General features: G+C 39.2%; 1 protein-coding gene across 1 annotated transcript; it reads left to right on the forward strand.

Annotated features, from left to right (window-relative positions):
- Positions 1-635: 635 nt before the first annotated feature.
- Positions 636-4432, forward strand: sox9a (SRY-box transcription factor 9a). Its single transcript, XM_056770573.1, has 3 exons — positions 636-1376; positions 1632-1882; positions 2189-4432. The coding sequence occupies exons 1-3, from the start codon at positions 940-942 to the stop codon at positions 2971-2973; spliced, it is 1473 nt and encodes a 490-aa protein (XP_056626551.1). The 5' UTR covers positions 636-939; the 3' UTR covers positions 2974-4432.
- The last annotated feature ends 10831 nt before the right edge of the window (positions 4433-15263 follow it).

Here is a 15263-nt window from a genome sequence, read left to right on the forward strand (position 1 = left end):
ACACAGACCAAGACTGCAAGTCTACATTCTCAACAGTTCTCCATCGCAAGGTCTGTGGGCTGTAAGGAACTGAACACAGAACGCTGTCTCCCCCTATCGCCCAGTTTCCATGTCAACACCAACCGAACTGCCGGACACCGGCACATCTCTCGGCTTCCTGACAAGCAGATCATAGACTTCAAAAATAAATACAATATTTATAAATTCTCAAAATGTTTGGAAAAATCTGATTAGTGAGGGTTGAAATCGTTGACACTGGCTGCTGGGTCACAGACTGTGAAACTGAATAACACTGACCGCTCCATTGTTTAACTCACTTTTTTGTATTTTTTTTTTTGTTTGTATAACATAATATATTGAATGGAATCATAAGGAATTAGGTTTGTATTTAAACTACTGAAAGGTTTGAGCAATCGTACATTAGGCTACCAAGTTTAAAGTTGTCATATGAAAAACTTCTCTTCTTTTAATAAACTCGTATATGAAGTTAACAGATTTATTATACAAGTTAAAACATACATTTCGCTTGTCTTAAATAAAAACGTAAAATTTGGAGTGATTATTATTGAGAGTGAGAGGGGGTGGGCATGGTTTTCCTTTTCGTCACGGCGCGTTCGCTTAAAAGCCCGTGCGCGCTTGTTTGACAAATCAAAGTTCGTCCCTCTCTTGGAAATACTGCACGGGAGTGAAAAGGAGCGCTTTGGTTTTGCGCACCGCAGCAGCACATAAAAAACACTCTGATGCTATTTGAAAGTTAAAGAGTGAAGTGGATTCAGTGGATCTCAGAGATACGGAGGAATTAAAAGTTTGAGCAACAAAAGAAAGTGTTTTTGAAGAAGAAACTTTCAGTTGGGACTGCGATATACACTCTCAAGCCTGCGAAGGCTGAATCGCAAGAGTTAACAAAGTTCTCTGAGATTGTCAATCAACAGACTTCGCATGAATCTACTAGATCCCTACCCGAAGATGACAGATGATCAAGAGAAGTGTCTGTCTGATGCCCCCAGTCCGAGCATGTCCGAGGACTCGGCGGGGTCTCCGTGCCCGTCCGGTTCGGGCTCCGACACAGAGAACACCCGTCCGGCTGAAAACAACCTCATGGCTCCGGACGGGCCACTTGGCGAGTTCAAGAAGGATGAAGAGGACAAGTTTCCGATTTGCATCCGCGAGGCGGTTTCTCAAGTGCTGAAGGGCTACGATTGGACCCTCGTGCCTATGCCGGTGAGAGTGAATGGTTCGAGTAAAAACAAACCGCACGTGAAAAGACCGATGAACGCGTTTATGGTTTGGGCACAGGCTGCGCGAAGAAAACTGGCTGATCAATACCCGCACCTCCACAACGCGGAACTCAGCAAAACTCTTGGCAAACTTTGGAGGTAAATGTTTCTTGTATGCTATTGATTTTTTTCATGATCAGTTTTTAATATTAAGTAAATCAAATGTGTCGACTATATTTGTTGTATACATTTTTTGGCATTGAGCAACTAGCAGAAAGCGAATTAATGTGTCAGCATAAATACATTTTTCATCAACAGTATAAAGAGTATTACCTATAGTCTAGTAAATTAGTGTGGTAGTATGAAGTTTCAAGATTCCGTTGTTTAGACGTGTCTTTTGCTTCTGTCGGGCAGATTACTAAACGAAGGTGAAAAGCGCCCTTTCGTGGAAGAGGCTGAGCGCCTCAGGGTTCAGCACAAGAAAGATCACCCCGATTACAAATATCAGCCCCGACGGAGGAAGTCTGTCAAGAACGGGCAGAATGAGTCCGAGGACGGTACCGAGCAGACGCATATTTCCCCAAACGCGATCTTCAAAGCGCTTCAGCAAGCAGACTCACCCGCCTCCAGCATGGGAGAGGTGCATTCACCCAGTGAGCTCTCAGGTGGGCACTGAACTTATACAAATCTGAACTAAAGAACTTAAATATTGTTTGTATAGTAAACTTAAATATTTGCATATGTGAGATAATATTACCTTGCTATTACTGACACTGTGTAGTTATCAGAATGTATTGATAAATTAGATTACTGGCAGTAATAGACTTGGCAGCTCCTGATTCTTAAGTCTTAGCTGTGGGCCATGTAATTTTTTTCCTTCCACTCTCCCTGTTGCGTCATGTGTGTGCAGTGGTTAACTCTCTCCCCCCTTCCCTCCCCTCCCCTTGCCATCCTCCACTGCCTCAAAACAGGTCAGTCTCAAGGGCCACCCACTCCCCCCACCACCCCTAAAACTGATGTGCAGCCAGGCAAAGTGGATCTGAAGCGTGAAGCCCGAACGCTCCAGGAAGGCACAGGACGGCAGCTCAATATTGACTTCCGTGATGTGGACATTGGAGAACTGAGCAGCGATGTCATCTCACACATCGAGACATTTGATGTCAATGAGTTTGACCAGTACCTGCCACCAAATGGGCACGCAGGCGTGACAGTCACCAATACATCTTACCCGGGTGGCTACAGCATCGGTGCCCCTGTCAATCAAGCAGCAGGGGGCAACGGAGGTCACAGCTGGATGGGGAAGAGCCAGAGCTTGAGCCCCCAAAATGGGCAGCAACACAATCTGACCCCACTAGGGACTGGCAGCTCCAGGGAACAGGACCAGCCGAGAACAACGCACATCAAGACAGAACAGCTGAGCCCCAGCCACTACAGTGATCAGCAGGGTTCCCCACAGCATGTCAGCTACGGCTCCTTCAACGTCCAGCACCTTCAGCACTACAGCACTTCGTTCCCGTCCATTACCCGTGCTCAGTATGACTACTCTGACCACCAGGGTGGCGCCACCTCCTATTACAGCCATGCAGGGGGTCAGAGCTCTGGCCTCTATTCCACCTTCAGCTACATGAGCTCCAGCCAGAGGCCTATGTATACCCCCATCGCTGACTCTACAGGTGTGCCCTCAATCCCACCATCAAATCACAGTCCCCAGCATTGGGACCAGCAGCCTGTCTACACGCAACTCTCAAGACCCTGAGGAAATCTACATACATTCCTTCACAAGCAGATGCAAACATCCACCATCAAACCAAGATAACTGTATGAGAAGACTGTATGGGCTTGTAAAGTAGAAAGACTCATTATACATACGTCATCATTCCACTCAATTCAAACACACACTTGAATTTTCCACAGAGAAGATAAAATGTTGAGAAAGAAAGAAAGCTGGACTTCAAAAACATAAAGAATTTAGCTTAAAACGGCTCCCAACGTGCCTTTTTTAATCGCCGGAATCGTGATTAGAGTATATATTTTTAGCCTTGATTGTAAGAAAAGATAAACATTTCTGAGAAATTAATCCTCTGTGAGGACTTTATTGATTATTGATACATTAATATGTACTGTGTATGTTTACTTAACATGTTATTTTTTATTTCTGGCGGTCATGAGAGGCCTTCTGTGTTTCTTGTAGAAAAGTCTATTTTTACTAAACCACTCTCAGTAGTACAGCCTTGATTTTCTCACAGCGTTTTTCATTAACAATAACAGTGTCTTACCCTCTGTTCTTTCTAGTCCTCATGCAGTGCATTTTATATTCTAATATGATTTTGTTCCCTTTATTTATGTTCCTTTAAAATACCATCCCTGCTCATAGAACCTGTTGCTTTTTAAAAGGTATTAGCAGCTCGTGTAAAGTTGTATGCTTGTCTTTTTTCCCCCTTAAATCAGTGCCTGTCAAATGTTGGAAGTGAATGGGCGTTAGATTTAAAGCGGGAATATCGACGTGGCAGCTGCAGCTGTGAATTTAGTGAGTGTCTAACAGCATGTGTCACAGCTCCAGGAAGTGCCCTATGACCTCTGGTTGTCATTAGCTGCCTGCAGTCAGGCCAGTGTCATTTTACAGTGCCATTCCAGCCTTCCGTTTTGTATCCCATCTTAACCCCTTTAATTTATTTATTAGTATTAATTTTATTTCAAAGAAATTATTTGCATTTTATTCTTTAATACTTTATACAAAAATAATTGTTATTTTGCCTCTGAATATGGTGACGTATAATCCAACAGGCCATTTAGATTTAAATTCTGTATTCATCGTGTTTATTTATCGTATGTAGATTTTTCTATTTTAAATGTTTATTTGTCCTTATTTCTAACCAGTTGTGTAATTATGCACAAACGTACTGTTGCAATTAAAAAAAAGGCTGATTAAACTGGAAGAGTAGTCTTTCTATTTGAAAGTTTGACGATGCTCTTTTCAAAATTGTAGTTTTTTTTTAGTTTGTAGTTCTTTGCTTATTGATTTTTCCCTCTTAAATGTGTGCTTTACTCCATGTCAGTAATCTCAGTACTGATATCTTTGATATCGGCTTTTTTACAAAAACTGAACAAATTCTTGTTTTTTGTCTTTAAAAAGTTTAACATTTTACTGCCTTTGAAGAAGCTCGTCTTTTGTATTATATTTGCAATAAAAGCAAGAATAAAACTTAAAACAGAGACCTAAGACTTTTATTGTGTTCAAAATCTTTAATAGTGAATCTCTGTCCAATTCTATACATTTAGCTATAGGGGTGGAATTTCTCAAGTAATGACAGACTTTAGCTGCTTCTTACATAAGCATGGCCCTCTCTCCTTAAAAATGATACAGCGTTAAATCACGTTAAAAGTCTTGTATTGTTGGTGTAGAAAGGAGAGAAAAACAGCATTTAGTTTGCCTTTGACTGGTCGATGGAGCCATCTTCAATAATGTTTTCTTCAGTTCTTTTTTTCTTCGTTTCTCATAACAGTTAGTGAAGGGAAATATTGACACAAGTTTATCATGCCAAAAGATGAATAATTTTCATATAAAAAATGTATTGTTGTTACCAGTTCCTAATTACAAAAACAAAAACAGGCGTCCACTTTTAATTTTGCACTGCAGCATTGAATCACCATCATTACAATTATCATTATGTTTCACAAATATTTACAAATGATGTTATTTTTACTTTAAAATGATGTTTTACTTTTCTTGATTGCAGAGACCAATAGCATGATTTAGTCGATAAAAAGGTATATATTCACAGTTATCACTTTATTATTATTACTTTGTAAGTATGCAATAATATTAATAAACATGTTAATGAGTTTGGGGATGGCAGCAGCCCACAGTAATAAAATGGCAATCCAGTGGAAGGTTAAAGGTGTATTGGTCACAGCTGTTTCAATATAAGTAGCAGTTATTTATTTAACCATATGCATATATGGCCACAAAACTAACATTTGTCCAGGATATGAGATGAGACATTTCTATTTTAAATAGGTGCAAACTGTATCATTATTTACTTCAACTGGTGGGTTGTGACCATATGGGTCACAGACCTGCTCACATGCAAAAAATCAGTGCAAATATTAAATGCTTGCTATTCTGCTAACAATAAAAATGTATTAGCAAAATAAATAGATTAAAACAAAATAAATAAAAATCACCTTTTAAAGGGAACTGAAAAGTCTTGTCCAAATTCTCCATTTCCCGTTTTTCTTGATATGGAAGGTGATGTGTCTGATCAAATTCTACAATGTTTTCTTTTTAAAGGTATCGCCAAATAAGGCAAATGTCAATATGCAAATATTATATGACATAAATACCCTGTTCATCAAAAAGATCTTCACAACCCAGACTATATTAATGGGTTTACTTATTAGATGTGTAAATCTACCTCTGTTAATGCATCTACTAAACTTTAAATACTTCTAGTCAGGTTATTTTATGTTGTTAATTTTTATATTGTTGAGACTTTATACATTTACATATATTAAAAGTTTGACGCTGTGTTAATGTTACAGTACGCCAAAGACCACTAACGAGGTAGGTTCCAGACACAATATATTTAATATATATATATATATTTAAACAAGAGACATGTAATGGCGAAATACTATAAGCATAGGTTTAACACAGACATTAACACTGGGTAGTACGGCAGAGACAAGACAATGATGGGGAGAACAGATTGAGTATATATAGAGTCCGGTGATAAGCATGATGTCTGTCAGGTGTGGACGATTGGAGGCGAGGGACAGGTGAGGGTGCGTGACGGATAATGGGAAGTATAGTCCTAGGGTCAAGGATGGGGAAAACAGACAGGAAACTGACTGTACTCCCCCCTCCTGGAAGGCGTCCTCACGCCTCAGAGGGAACAACCATGAAGGGGGGGACAGGAAACCTCCACAGTGCTCCTGGCACAGGGAATAAGGGCGGCCATGGAGTTCCAATGAGCTCAGAAAGGTGCCGGCAGTTCAGGGGATCAGGGAGGTAACGGTGGTTCGGACGGCCCCTGTGACCGTGACAGTTGAGCCGGGAAAGCTGGGGTCAGGCACGGTGAAGACGGCTGCCTTGGTCCAGGAGTCAGGCTTGTAGATGGCGGGTGTCGTCTTGACCTTGTCGAGGAGACTGGAGACAGCCAGACGACCACATTAGTAGTGGTTGAAGAGATTCCCCCTTCCATGTAAAGCGCCTTGAGGACCCAAAAAAGCACTATATAAATGTAATGAATTATTATTAGGTTAACATAGACATTAACACTGTTTAGTACAACAGAGACTAGTCAATGATGGGTAGAATAGAGTGAGCATATATAGAGTCCGGTGATGCGCATGATGGGTGTCATGTTTGTGTGATTGGAGAAGAGGGACAGGTGAGGGAGCGTGAAGGATGATGGGAAGTGTAGTCCTAGGGTCATGGATGGGGAAAACAGACAGGTACTTATTACAGCACTTAATGTCCTGAAACAGATGAGAACTGATTTATTAACTAAATTCGCTCTAGATTGAAGAGAGAAGTCTGATGGAACATTTACTGCATAAGACACCTTAAATAAAACAGACAGTTCATTGAAACCGTGTTTTATTTTGCATTACTCTATAAATTAAAATACAATTAATGTATTTTAATTATTCATTCTTTTAAATTAAACATAGTTAACAAACAACAATGGTGCATTTAATTGACGAATACAGTATATTAGGAAAATGAATTGTATACTGTCTGCTGAGAAAATATCCTATTAATATGCTAACTAGGTAGCCTAGAAAAGGTTTGATTATTATTGATTATTATTCTTTTAAAATCCGGAAAATACAACGCTGAGATCCTAGGGAACTGATGAATTTGACTTTGGTAAATGACAGAAAAACTGAAATATAAATAAAAGTAAAAAGGACTGAAGCAAAATAGCATGACTTCTGCCATCTGTAGAAGCCATTAGGATGGTCACTCTCATAATGTAGAAACTTGGGAGCCTACAGATAAAATGTCTCGCATACTGGGCAGCCTTTGGTTCAGCAATTGAGTGGAAAATATGCATACCTGGTGATGAAAACCAATAGTCATCAGCATCATTGTTACCTTTCACACTGCATAAAACAGCTGTTCCTTTATCCCCGATGTGATTTGAATCAATTTGTCTTATAATTAATTAATATTCTAAAGCTGAGACCAAGGAATTTGACATAATAAATGTATCTGCTCTGTTTTTATGACCAAATAAAATAAGTAATATATTTTATTGACATTCTGAAAGAAACGGAGAAACATTCAGCTTCAAGAGTTCTTAAACATCATTACAAAAGCTTTGAGGTGTACTTGAGATTTCTTCAGGCTGGATTGAGAGAGGGAGTGCACATCCTCATGTACCCTGAGGACAGCTGAGCGGAAACAGAGACAGCAATGGAGTGGCCCATTCTGTGGGCAGTTTTCCCAGGAGAAGCCCATTAATATTCCGAAGAGACTGTGTGCAGGGAATCTATGTCCTCTGAGCCCAATGGGTGGTCCTTTCAAATGCAAAATAACAACACAAAATAAGGGTGAAAAAAGAAGAATCTGGCAGCTTCCCATTTTACTAACAAAGCAAGCTTGAAGATTCTGGAGCACTATCCGTATTAAAAACATACATACCTACATATGACCACAGCAGAAATCGGTATCATATGTATATTGTCTGTGAGAAAGTAGAGAATTTAATTAAGCTAACTTTGTTTTACGATAGAACAACATGTGATTCACTGCATCGTTTCATCAAACACCCACTAAATTACAATGTACAAAAAAAATCTATTAACATGGTAAACCTAATTATTTTGTGGTCTCGTTTCCATTGCCATAAAAAGCCAGTCTACTCTGTTGCATCTGCATCTAACTTATTAAGAACATCGGGAGGATTTGCTTATTCAAATTCCCCCAACCCCCTAGGGTGAACATGTTTGCTTATGCTGCTTTTTACAGTAAGAAGTGCAGTTAAAGTTTTATGATCCTCACAAGCCTACTCTTTGATTCATCTGTCTTTTCCTTTATCCTTTATTTAAATTTAACTTTACATTTTGCATTGACTCTGGCAACATACAGCATCTCCCCTCCCCGAACCTGTTATATCCCTGTCTGTCCCGGAGGATCTCACCCCTTCGCCCCAACATAGCATCACCCCACTGTCATTGTCCCCCAGGAGCCCCACAAAAGGGACCATTTGACCTCTGAACACACCCCCATTTCCTCTCTTTTGAAAGTGTCCTGGCCCACAGAAAGTCTCATTCCTACTCAAAGGAAACTGTACATCAATAAAAGATGGCCAGCCAAACCTCATAGAAAAAAACTGAAGAAAAACCCTTGCATTTCACCCCAGCTGAAATTGACAGAGTGGGCCACTTGTTTCCTAGCAACAGACGCCTACAGCACAGGAAGTTACAAGTTCACAGTTCAGTTTGGTGTGGCGTGACTCCCCTGGACCTCTGAATTGAATAAATGAACGGGGTCACAGCCTACGATTTATTATTGTAACAATACTGAATGACAAGGAGTATGCATTTTGAAGTATTTCATGAATGATTGCAAGAAAAAGTTATGTGATACAACCTTTGTAAAGTGAGCATGCAGGTCTATATAACCTGAAATATTTTATTTGTGTTAAGTATTAAAGGAATATTTTGTTTAAAAATAAAAGTTCAATTGTGTTTTGTTGTTACTTGTATTTTCCCTTGTACTCTGTGTTATGTTTTCCATGGAACACAAAAGGGGAATTTTCGAAAAATCTTTTAACTGCTGATTTTTATAAAGTTCATCTGTTCTTGAGTAATCAAATCTGTAAACTCTCTAGGAAACTGTATTTTCCTCTGTTTTACTGTAGTTGACCAAAACCATACATGTGTCATAACCCTAAACCACCCTAACATAGCAAAAATGTTGCAAACAAACAGTTAATAATAATACATCATTTTATATACATTTTTAAATATTTATGATACAAAATAGCATACGATTCATTGTTAGGTTTTTTCTCAAATTTTGCTGTCACACTATATAGGACACATTTATTTTAGTTACTTGTCAACTACCCAAATATCATTCTCCATTAGGTATGTTAAACCTGTTTTAATTAAAAAAACCTGACATGGTGCTCTGTTTTTTCATTAACATTTAATAGTTATCAACATTACAAGAGGACTAGGAAACAACAAATAAATTATGTTACTTTGTCACATTAAAGATTCACATAAATAGAAAAAGTTTTTATTTTATTATGTATTTATATTTTATTTATTGATGGCTTGTTCCTTTGTTCAAGGATAAACTTTTCTTTTAAAAACAGCAACATAGTTTGGGGATATATTTTACAGTTTTTTATATTGCATTCACTTCCTCTGCCACCTTATCAAAGGCTCATTATTCAGAAGAATCCTGAAAAGGAAGCGGTTTCAAGGTTAAAGCACAGTTCGTTTTATCTACAGTATTTGGCATTTCACCACCACAGCTCAGAGAAATACAACAAAATGAATAAGCCTTGTGTTAACTAAAAAAGCACCCAAGCAGTGCATTTGACATACACGTCAGACCAAAAGCAAAGCAGTGTCATGTGGTATTACTTCATCTGACTGTGTCAAGCTTTGTCAGTGCATAAATACATACAAAATACCCTTCACGGTAATCAATGATATTTTGAAGGGTTCAAATGATTCCAGACTAACCCAACTGTAGAGCTCGGCCACAAACACATGGTTTTAGCGAAGCAGATGATATGTGGGGCGAGACATCACGCATGTGACATGGACAACACCTCCATCTCATATCTCTATATAAATAAATTTCGGCCCTCCACCATATCTTCCCATTCAACTCCTCCGGAGCAGTGACCATCTTTACCCCGCTACACACATATCCCGTTACGGTAGAACGCCTATGATCAGTTCACTAAGTATGATTACATTTAAACGCAGGCTCTCCCAGCGTCGGCTCATGTGGTAGAAATAACATCTTTAACCAGGGTAAATACACACAGCACACAGTCCGTACCTCCTCTGTAACTGAACCCAGTTCAGAGGGTGGAAGGAGTTTACATTGAGAGGCCAGTTTTAAAGTCTGAGACATAGAAGCCTTAAAAAACGATCTGTATGTGTCTGGCTTCGAGTTCAGAGTTTGGAAGTCTGAATAAAAAAAGTTTTTTCTGCACACGTCTGCTCTTTTAAGAAAATATAGAGGTGCTAAATGTAGCAACAAAGATGTGATGACCTGAGCTTTCCTGAAAGATAATGAACCAAGAAAGGTTTACCAGGCTCTGCTGAGGTGACATGGAAAGGTGTGGAGATTCAGTATGGGAGGAGAGTTGTTTGGACTAGAGGCTTTTACCATGACGAGTGTGGGTTTTTTATGGCCTTTTGGGGCAGATGCAAGGCCTCCATCTGATACACATGACTGTGTTATTGCTAAATGTGTGGCAGCACCCATAACTAAAACAGAGTCAAAGCTAAACCATAACACATTCAATCTGGATGAAAGACATAAGTGTTTTATTGGATACACAGCTTCGCGTTCAGGCGCATTTGCTAAACACAGTGGAATATAATGGAATGAAGCAAAGAATGTAATATTTTCATTTAAACACACTTTTTTACTTAAATTACTCGTATAAAATATATGTATTAATATTAATATGTTGCTTGTATGCAAATAATACTATTAAAAATAATACTCTATTAAAAACAAGACCCCCAAAAGCTGTGTTTTTTTAAATGACATTCTTTGTTTGGATGATATAAATAGTCAATGCTTTATTCTGACTGGTTACAGACACAAATTTGCACCTTGCTTCTTATTTGATTTTTACTCACAATAATAGTATTAATTATCATCATTTTTTATTAATTTGTTCTTTCTAGTTTGCTTCTTCAGAGAAAATGCTCCTAGTTGAACACCACCAACAGCTGTATGACAGAAACAAATGTTAAGGAGTTTCACAGTTCAGGAGGCAAACAACCACAAAGACATCTGACAATCAGTAATACAAATAGGCCTACACACACAGGAAAACACATGTACACAAACATAATTCATCTGTATGAGGGTTATCACTTCCTGACCTCCATTTGCACAGAGTCAGTTGCTTGCACAGCTGGTGAGGCCACTGAATAACTGCAGCCCCAGTAGATACAAACATTTATCCAGAATCCTCAGAGCGAACACTCTGTAGTCTTCCAATTCTTCATGTGTACATTTGTGTAGGTTAGAGACACATGTGTTAGAAGTCAGAATGAGATGTAGGCTAAAGTTTTTCTGAGGGGCTTTTGGGGCGTTTCTTCTATTGTGAGTTTTGTTTCCACTGATCGACAGAAACATAAGGACAGACCTCTGTGAAAATGTGACTTACTCAGTACATAAAACATATGTACACACACGTACCACACAAGTTGCTAGGCTTTATGTCTTGACGGTACATATATCACTAGAGATTAACAGAGGCATGCACTACACAGCCAACAGATGTAGCAATTCGTCACTTTTTATCTCTTCCTATCTTTCTGTCAGTCTTTCTCTCACAAGCACAATTTCAAATACTCTCTTTTACCACCTGACGCACCGTGAACTTCATGTGGTTGAGGACGCATGTGTGTTTTTTGTGGGGGAGGGCAGGAGTAACTCCTTATGATTTCATACACCACAGCTTGGTAGCCTCAGGGAGATCTATCAGCTACCAGTACGAGACAGGGAAGAATCATCCCTAGGGGATGAGTCCCTTAAAATGAGTTGATGCTGATTATACACTCTCTTAGTGACTCAGCAAACATCAAAAAGCACTTATACATCTCTGTGTCACCTGAGGATCTTTGTCTATAGTAAAAGGTTTCACCTCTACGCCACAAATGTGAAGAATAGAACAAGCTTGCTGTTAAATTGAAGTTGCAGTCAGATCAGATTAAGAATTTTTGCCTTGTAAGAAATATGGAGTATGTTTTTTCACTGTGTCTGGAGTATTTCGTTTAAATCCTATAAATATGAGCTAAAAATGTCTGACACAACAGCTGAACCTAGAAAGAAGACACCTGGTGAGCTAGCATAACCGTTCAGGCCTGTTTTTGACAAAGTGTTTGTGACCCATTCTCTGTCTGAGTGGAATTTTCTTTGTGGCAGTTCATTGGCTTACTCACACTGACATCAGTTTGCAGCTACGTAGCATTTGTTCAGACAAGCAGCAAAAAACTATAATTTGGTGCAATTCAAATCCATTTGATCTCACATAGTTTGATAAAAGAAAAAAGGCTGTTGTCACTTGGATAAAAGCATCTGCTTAATGAATAAATACACATGTTTTAGTCATATTTTTTTGTATTACAGTGGATGTAATACAGTTGTAAAGATATCGATACACTACCTGAATAAAGAGTTTTAGAGTGGTAATGACATGAGGAATAACATATTCCACAGGCTTTTGACACAAACATGTAAGTGGTCTTGATGTAATTAATGCATCAACAATACGTTACGATATTTTTGGAGGGGGCTAAGAAAAATCCAGGTGGAAATCCACCCCCAGACCCGGCCCTGCTACAAGGCATCCTCACAATTTATTTCCTCTTTTTTAAGCCTCGAGTTGAATGTCTCTCGTTCTCGGCCAGACCAACCGACTCCCATCGCTGACCTCAGTCTTGCTTTCTTATGTTTGTAATTTCACCTCTTAACAAGCACAACAATACCAAAACAACATTTGGTTTCCAGATTTACCTCCCTTACACTTTTCGTTTTCACAATCTCTCCAGCTCATGCTTAGCCATTGCAGAGTGTCTCCTTGATTATCTAATCCATGCTTGAACATACAAAAAACCTGGACAGAAAACAGATTACATAACCAACAAGAAGTTGCAAATGAAAAGGGATATCCTTTCACAGGTCATTGCTAAAGCTGGCAAAATCTACTACGTTATTAAATCTCGTTTAAGATTGGACACCACAATCAAAAAGCATCTGAAAGCAATAAAGGATAAGCGGATGGATGTGTTAAAGATAATATTCAGAAAATCTTGTGCTTCATGGACAGAAAAATAACCCAGACTGTAGAAAGGGTATTCTCATCAACACTGGTTTTATAGACAATAACTTGATAGATTGAAGTATTTCCAAACGATATTTATCTGCTCAATTTCTGATTGACTCAACAGAGTCCTTATTTTGAAGACAGTTCAGGTCACATTTCGCTCCTGTGTGAAATTCACACATAGTCATTTTGTTACGTAATTCTGACTTTTAAAATGCTGGCCGACCAGCATGAACAGATATTAACGGCACCCGGGTGGATTTTTTCCCTATCGTCTCATATCAGAATGTGATGATGTAATTCTCATTTGTCAAAATGATTGACAGGTAAGAGGGAGTTTAGGATGAGTGAAAATCCAGTTCAGTTTCACCCCACGTGTACAGCTCGCTCCACCAACCCCCATCCCAATCCTTCAAACAGAACGTCCCCCATCTGGGTACGGGGGTGGATGCCAGTCCCAATTCATCCATCAGTCAGTGAAAAGGGTGTCTGGTGTAGAGTTAGGGGGTCCTTTCGGTCCAGTGAGAGAGGGTTAGAATGAGGTCATTTGCTTCTGACTTGAACAAAATGAGACATGATCCAAAACCTTGACATGTGGCCGACAGAGGACTGGGTATGGATAAATACAACACCAAGCATGAAATATCTTGCTAAATATTTTGAAAAGAATGTAAAGGGATATTTTGTTGCATCTGGTTCACCAATAAATTGTTTCTTTCAGGAAAGCGTTTCTGATATTTTAAGAAATAATGAAATCCAGAAGGTTCTAAGGCCTTGTGTTCTCCACTCTAAATTGTGTTCCCAAATTAGCTTTTCCAGAACCAGGATGGTGTGTGTGTCTGTGCATGTATACATTTCCTGGTTATCCATTTAGTCCACAGATGGACAAACTGGTGAAAATGACGGACATTATGAAGACCTGGCAAGCAGACTGCTGTGAGAACCAGTTAGACAGACACTCTCTCTCTCTCACCCGTGGACATATGCACATACATCTGTTAGACATTAACACATGAAATGCCTCAAAGGTGTTTGAAAACACTGTGGTTATCATTTTCATATTGAATAATCTTTGGTTTAAATTGTGCCAAATACAAATTAAAATGCATAGGTGTAGTTCAGAAATACAGGATGATATGATATCATGTCTCTAAGAATCAGAGAGCCTTGTTTGACAGAATCACATACTCACCACAGATGTTTATTGAATGGATAGTTTAAAACTCCATAACAATACAGTGTGTGAATGTCCCATTGGATCATTTCACACATTGTCATTTGACAGGGAGCGTTTGTCTAACATCAGAATCTGTCATTAGTTATGAAGGTGCTATAGATATGAGATCTCCAAAGCATCTTGTGGGCCTATGTGGTTGCTATAGTGAGTAGGCAGAACAATACAATCAGACCGCCATGATCTGTCAATCAAATCAGGTTTAACATAAAGGACAAGAAGAGGACCTGACGATTTTACACCAATCACCGGTAAAACTGGGAAAGTGCCATAGACGATCATTAATCAAACTCACGCCTCCCTTCTCTGTCAATCCATCCAGCCAGCATCCATCAGAATCACATAGTCTCCAAACTTTTCCCTTCCTTTTAGCTGATATGGCCACAAATACTTATCATTGACTTTGAAAGAATATTAGGCACAATGCTGTATCACCTACCACTGATTTCACATTCATCATCGTCAGCTTTTCAAAACACAAACGCTTGTCAAAGATGTGACAGTGGAGCTCTTACTCACTGAGAAAAAAACATTTGGACGAAATGAGTGACAATTTCAGATGTCAAGAGAAATTAGACCACAGACCTCTAAGCATCAACAGAAAATTTTCCTGTGTGTGTGTTTGTGTTTGAGTTGGTGCTCCAAGTGATGAATGAGGAGTTGCCTTGGGAGCTGATCCATCAGGGCCCCAGACAATCCAGACAGGCCCACATGCTGAGGCCCACATTCTCACTGACCACCCTCAGAGAGGCGGGCCAAAAC

The sequence above is a fragment of the Triplophysa dalaica genome, chromosome 17 (assembly GCF_015846415.1).
Source record: "Triplophysa dalaica isolate WHDGS20190420 chromosome 17, ASM1584641v1, whole genome shotgun sequence".
NCBI lineage: Eukaryota > Metazoa > Chordata > Actinopteri > Cypriniformes > Nemacheilidae > Triplophysa > Triplophysa dalaica.